At 26.4% G+C, this 7,542-nt stretch overlaps 1 protein-coding gene across 1 annotated transcript; it reads left to right on the top strand.

Annotated features, from left to right (window-relative positions):
• Positions 1–490: 490 nt before the first annotated feature.
• LOC126735284 (achaete-scute complex protein T4-like) lies at positions 491–3,623 on the top strand. The gene is made up of 2 exons (XM_050439230.1): positions 491–1,989; positions 3,378–3,623. Exon 1 carries the CDS (start codon positions 937–939, stop codon positions 1,969–1,971), a length of 1,035 nt encoding a protein of 344 aa, XP_050295187.1. The 5' UTR covers positions 491–936; the 3' UTR covers positions 1,972–1,989; positions 3,378–3,623.
• The last annotated feature ends 3,919 nt before the right edge of the window (positions 3,624–7,542 follow it).

Below are 7,542 nucleotides of genomic sequence, written 5' to 3'. Positions count from 1 at the left end.
ACGATATCAGCTTTTTCCTGCGGTGTTGCCATTTCAAAATTTTTAGAAGCTATTTTAGGAATAAGAATGTTAATAATTTTTTTTTTGCTTTGAAGATGTAATTTTTGCGCTTAGAATAACATATACCTATTTTTACTTTTTATTTTTAGTCCAAAATCTAACATCAATAAGTTAAATTAACATTAATATGTAATTTTACCTGCGAAACTTTATTTTAAGGCCCTGGCTAGACCTATACAGTTTCGCAGTAGTAATTTATTAAATAAAAAAAACATAAATATTTAAAATTAGAAATTGGCAGATGTCTTAACAAATCACGGTTATTTTAGAATTTAGTTATATATTTTTATTTTTTGTAAACTCAACTTTTTTTAAATTTGTCTCTTTTTATATTGCTTACCTACATGAAATTTTCCAAAATAAGCAGTAAAATGTAAACTTATATTTTTCTTGTCCAAAACTTAAATTTATTCATTTTAAGATGATAAGTTATATTTACTTTATCTAAACTATATTTTGGCCATTTTTATATAATTCCTAACCATTGCACATATCCCGGGTCCCTCATGTGTGTTATAGTTCTTTAAAAACACGGTCTGCCGACCGGCCAGGGGGAACAGCTGTTAAAGTCGAGCCGCCGAAACACCCCTCGATCACTGAAAATGGGTGGAGTTTATTGCCGTCGCGCTCGTGCCACATGCCAAACGGTAAAATTAGATCGAAAAACTTTTAGTTCATTCTATTTCTTGATTTCAAACGGCACGCGTTTACCCTCAAAACATTCGCGCCCATTCGCAACCTCAATTGAAAACATCCGGCCGAAGTGACATCTCCAGTGACCTTAACATATGATTCATTAATATTAGTGACTATTAGTAGCATGTGTTATTTATTTCGTAACGAGGATAATTAAAGTTTAAATAATTACTAGTTATAATGTCGCAGATCAGTGTCGTACAGTACAGTCCACCTACCCCTAAAATTCTACATCAAAATACCACAACAAATCAAGGTAAAACTGGTGACAGGCATATTATAGTGCTTAGAAAGCCGGCCCCAATATTACCTCAGCCGAAAGATATCCCCAAAGAAGATATTTTACTTACAAATCCAGGTCGTAAAGGTGCTAAAAAGGCTGCAAAAGACTCAAAAACTAACCCGCAACCGATGGCTGTAGCAAGAAGAAATGCGCGGGAACGAAACCGCGTAAAACAAGTTAACAATGGTTTTGCGAATTTACGGCAACACATTCCTAATTTTATTGCTCAAACCTTTGAAAGTGGTAATGGCCGAGGCAATAAAAAACTGAGCAAAGTTGAAACATTAAGAATGGCCGTAGAATATATTAGGAGCTTGGAAGAACTATTAGCCATGGATGGATATGCCTTACCATACAGTGATGAAGCAAATTTGTGCTCTTCGCCAACATCCCAGAATGAATCGAGTGAAAATCAGTGTTATTCCTTTGGAATGTCTGACGAAGATGACGATTTCTCTTCTGTAGCAACTGCGTCTCCGCAACAATATATCCGAATTAATACTACCAATAATTCATATGAAGTTGTACCAATATCGCTATATGAAAACTCAGAAAATATGGATCCTTCAATATCTTCTGAACAGCATAGTATTTTGCTAGACTCTGGACTTGATTTAAATTCTCAGGACCTCTCATATCTTCAAGTAAGTGCATTACAAAATACAGCAGGTTCACTCAGTCCAGAACTATATAGTGAAAACTCCTTGAGTCCAAACAGTGAGTCGAAGATGCAAGAGGGTTTACCTCAAAATTGTTTTATTCCTGTTTTTACATCCGGTAGATTGGGAGATAACTTTAATGTACATGTAAAAACTGAAATAAGTGACTTGCCAACAATTTTGTTAAAAGAGGAAGAGAGCCCAAAAATTGAACAAAATATTCAAGCAAACTGGTGGGAGCAGACTATAGGACGAAGCGATACTAACAGCTAGCAAAGGCCTTACAATTAGGTAATTCTATATTATTGTTAATAAGATGGTTTCCAAAACATTTCCTTTTTAATGTGAATATTTAATATTGGTATTATACATAGGTTGCTTTATAAAGCAGAAATATTTTTATTTCTTCATTTTTGGTTAATACCATTTTCATAATATTTAGAATAAAAGTAAGGTAATTACAGAACATTAAAAACCAAAAGAAGTGGACTTAAAAAAATATTATAAATAAAAATTAATTTTATATTAAGTTCATTTCAAAATATTTTGAATATGTATATAGCGATTTATAAAGATTTTAAATATTAGTAACACAGGTAATAATAATTTGGAATATAATAATATCCCAAGGCTAGACAAATATTTTTTAATGATTTTTATCCAAAAAACAAAGAAAAAATTATTAAATGTTTCTCTAAGATTTTAAGATGTATTAAGTTTATTGAAAATCTTTTCAGAGTTTCATAGCAATGTATTCCACACATAATTTCACCCAGATATATGGCAAACGGTTTGCCAATTTAAGACGGTGAATAGGTACATTAAAATTATGCATCTTAATACAAAATCTCGTAGTTGGTTGGGATGAATAAAAATTTAAAAAGTTACTATTTTAGGTATCAAGATATATACATTATTTTTTATATGATAAATCCATGGTTTAAGATTGAAAATATTAATGTCTTCTTTTTATACTGGTTTATTAAAAGAGAAACAAACTAAATCTAAAATATAATTGACTATATTTCAAATTTATTTATAAAGTATACAATTTTTTTATAATTTTACCTTCTTTTAAAATTTCAAAATTTAATAAAAAAATTAAACTGTCAAAACTAAAAAAAACAAAAATTTTTGGACCCTAAAAACATTTAAATAATAAAAACTATGATTTTATGCTATGTCAAATACTAATAAACTGTTTTTTAGTATACCCTTAGTAAAAATATTAATGTTAAATTATAAAAATTAACAAATGAGTAAAATTTTATTATTTTTTGCATTTTACCTCTTAAAATCACTTATTTAACTTAAATTATAACTTATTTATTCTAAATAATTTATTTAAATTTTTTGTAAGTATACCGGATTTGAAATATCTAAATTGATTATTTTAAAAACAATAAGTTTTCTTAAGATACCTGTAAGAAATAATTAAAATTTAGAAATCAGTTCTTATTATTAGTTAAAATAATAAATGTATAATATTATTGCCTTTTAATTTTATTTCCATCTAACACTAACCTTTTTTATCTATAATTTTTAACTATTATTAAATATCTTATATTACATTACATTACAGTATTTTTTTTAATATTGTTTTTTTTTATATTTATTTTCTTAAAATCAACTATTTTAGCTAACATTTTAAAAATAATAATAATTATTTCTTTTTCCAGGTGTATATATCATAACTGAAGTGATCTCATCAACATATTTTTATAAAAATAAGACTTACTAACAAGCCAGTTATTCATCTAGTTAACTATTTATTAATAATAATTTGTACATAGTCTGTGTTAGTTAGACAATAAAATTTGTAGTTTTAGTGCCTTATATTGTATCATAAAAACTGATATTTATTTGTAAATATTTTTTTAAATTATAACGTGTTTTTTGTTTTTTGGAACGACAAGGTGACTTGTATGCGGCTGTAAGATAAAACATTTAATTTTATAATATTGTAACCCTTTTTTATGCTAGTGATTAGTATACACAAGTAATTCATAAGAATTTTGTTAAGTTTATCAAAAATTTTATAATATATATTTTTTATATGTAAATATTTGTTGTTTTAATTATTTTGAAAAATGAATTTTCAGATAATGTAACTAGAGATCATGACTCGTATTATGTATAATATATACTTCTTACAACAATTATTTAAATTAAGTACTGCCTTTAACTTTAGCATAAATTTACTATTGAATTTATTATTCTGTTTAAAAAGTTAGTAGAGATAAAATTGTTTAAAACTAAATCATAAATAATAATAAATAATTTTTTTTCTTTTTTCGAAAGATGGGCAAGTTTGATATATATAAAAATCTAAGATGTATGTTCTGTATTGTAGAATGATAAAACAATAATTAATATGAGTTTATATGTGGTCTTTTAAGAAATTTCTTTAAAGAATTTAGAAAAAAATATTACTTAAATTTTGGGGAAAAAGTGGCTTTTGTAAAAAAAATAAGGTTTTTAAATATTCTTTGTTAGACATATATACATTTAATTTATGTAAAGATCAGATTTTTATTAAAACCTAACTCAAGATGGGGACATTTTTTGGGGTTATCCAACCATTTGTGGTTAATGCATGTTTGAAAAGCTATTATACTCCAGGACTATGTATGTTATCCACATTCATTTATAAAAGAAACTAAAAACATATATATTTTTGGATATGATTCATATTTAGTTAATTGGGTTTACATTAGATAATTTATATGTTATATTTTTAAAAGGTTTCAAGTACCACGCCATAATTTTTATTATTATAATAAGTAGATGAAAATAAAACATGATAAAACTATAAAAAAGAAACAAAAGAAAAGCTTTCATTTATTCTTATAAAATTTTAACAAATTTAAAAATTAAGCAGATTCAAAATAGGTTTGAAATTTGAAATTAATTTCGTGTGCAGATTGGTTGATTTTTACTATTATGATTTTTTAATACAGATTTGTAAATATGTATAAACTGTCAGTTTGGTTTCACAAAATGTGGAATTCGTCGAATACAAAAAGTTTATGCACTTCAAATTATTAACTCTTACAATTTCTTTTATAATCAAAATCCAGGTCTATTATGTCTTATCACCAACATCAATTAACCTAATAACGCTTGAACCCAAATCTTTGAGCAGTATTTAATTGGACCTTTTGTCTTACGATAGATACTATTACCTTTAGCCTGTTCAGGTTATCAACTCATTTAAGTCTCTTGAATTTTTTCTTATGGGGATACCTAAAATCTTTAGTGTATTTCTATTCTTTAGTACGTTAATCGAGTTTACACTGAAGAATATTAATCAGAAATCAATATAAAGCATTTGTGGAGGGTCTAATAATCTTTAGTTGAAAGAATAAGGAACAGTTTGCGTTTGAAAATTGATAATAAACCTACGTACCAGAATATTTTTTAATAAATCACATTCAAAAGTGGGTTGCTTTTTTATTTATATTTTTTTTTAGTTTAAATTTTTAATTGAATAAAACTTGATTTCTCTTAAAAATCGTTCATTTTACGAATATTGAAGAACATATTTTTTTTAGAGTAATAGTGTCACCACTTAAAACACATATAACTTTTATTATACAAAGTGTACAACAAATTGTCAGAATATGTTAGAGGTAGTCGGACCCTGGAAAGTAAAATTAATTAGATTGATGAAAATCATTTTAAGAAGATTTTCTTTTCTTTTAAATTTCTGTTGATCACAATGCAATTATTTTATAAAAGTGATTTAAAAATAAATGACTTTCAGAAATGTCATTAAAGGAGCTGCCAGAAAAAAAAATATTCAAAACTACCTTTTTTTCTATTAGACTAATCATATTTTTCGGAATATTCTGAATATAATATAAAAAATAATTAATAACATTCTGCATTAAAGACCTCTAATCTGCACAGCATTGGGAAAATCCAGAGTTCTTTTTCGCAGAAAGTTTTTAAAGAGATCCAATACTATACCTGTAATTCCATATTGCTTAAAATAATGAAGTAATTAAGTAATTCGAAAGGAAACACAATGTCAATAGTATTCCCTAGTCCATAAAATAGCGACATCTTTTTTCTCGGCTCTAATATATATTATCTAATGTTTTTTATCAGGCTATACAATGCTTTATTTGTTCCACTGTTTATTTAAAAAGCAAATTGCTTTTTGTTTGGTACTTTATTTTTAATTAAAAATATATATATTGTTTTAGGATAAAGCTATTTCAGTATCCCTTTCTGATCTCCTTTATACAACACTTTAAACACTGTCTCTAACTTACTAGAGAAAACTTGTAGCAGTAATAGTTCTGCTCTCCAAGTGATTATAACGGTAATTTAAAAACTTGACACTGTAATTTTCCAACATTTCTATTAATGTCTTGTGAATCAAATATTCTTAAAATCCAGAATAATATGATTTTTAAAAATATGATTGTAAATAGCATTTCCTCCAGACTCTATTTCTAACTCCAAATTTTATAGCTGAGATCACTTTGTGTTTATTAAAAAATTATGTGAATGTAAAATATTTTTTTTAACTTTTAGGAAAATATAAGTTTATTGCTATTAATCATTTCTGTCAAAATTAATGACATCGTATTTTTGAAAAAATAAGTGACAACAAAAAGAGCTAAAAAAATTGTTACTTAAAATATTAATTTCTACTGAACTTAAAACTTTTTATTTATTAGAACAAAGCTTCTTAAGATATAAATTTAAAAAAAGTTTTGTGTTTTATTTTGGAAATCGTGATAACTCTACCAAATTGTATAGTCTTGAAATCTAAGAACAGATAGTTTTGAAATGTACAGATTAAAAGAGGAGAAAAATTCTACAGGTCAAATAATAAACTAAAAACGAATTTTACCAAAAATAATTTTAAATGTTAGAAACTTTCAGATAATAACCTTTTAAAAAATAAATAAATAAATATAATAAAATCAGGAGTTCACACTATAGATAAATATTTTTTAAATAGGTAGTTATTTGTTTTGAGACAATTTAAACTGATCTTAGTTTGTTTAAGACATCTCATGCTTATATATAAAATTTTCATGATAAGTAATTGTTTACTTCCAATTCTTTATTTATAAAATTTAGCACAATTTTTATTTCGATGTTTGTGATGACGTTTTTTTAGCAAATCTACCTGCTATTACCTTGGGAACGGATCAAACCCAAAGGGTAAAAAGCGCTCCATATATTTTAATATTGCATTTATATAAAGCCATTTAAAACGAGGCTAGACTGGATTAAATTTTGCCTCGATTTTTTCTATTATCGGCGTACCTGGTAAGGAACATTTGAAAAGATTTAGTAGACCCGAAATATAATACGGCTGACTTGATGGGTTTAATGTTTGATTTCCATCTAAAGTCGTTGGTACATAAATGATGGGAGGAAAAAATGTAAATAGACCGATAAAAGGGAGGTTTGACGTCACCCTTCATTATTATAGATATAGCTTATACATATCTTATAAGTATAAAAGTTTTATACAGGGTATAGGACTGAAGATGTTACATAAAAAAATGTATATTATTGCACTAATTCTTAACTATAAAAACCAGAAAAAGGGATAATAAAATATCGATAAGAAATAACGAATACTGAGTTATGCTTTTCTAAATTGCGTATCGCAAATAAATTCTCATTATGGGAGATTTATAACTGCTGACCAGGCTGTTATATCATTTCTACCAACTTGTCGTCGAGTCGATCGAGTAAAAGAAATTCAAAGCAATATATTATTTTGCTTTTTACGCATGTCCCGCGGCGATCAATCATATAGATTCGCATGCGATCGCCCTTATAGTAAATTTTGACAGTTCCAAATTGAATCTT

This window comes from Anthonomus grandis, chromosome 4 (assembly GCF_022605725.1).
Source record: "Anthonomus grandis grandis chromosome 4, icAntGran1.3, whole genome shotgun sequence".
In the NCBI taxonomy this organism is placed as follows: domain Eukaryota; kingdom Metazoa; phylum Arthropoda; class Insecta; order Coleoptera; family Curculionidae; genus Anthonomus; species Anthonomus grandis.
This window is presented reverse-complemented; position numbering and strand designations above follow the sequence as displayed.

What these genes read in the sequence shown, in the direction of transcription:
- LOC126735284 (XM_050439230.1), top strand. Translation starts at nt 937, where the DNA reads ATGTCGCAGATCAGTGTCGTACAGTACAGTCCACCTACCCCTAAAATT.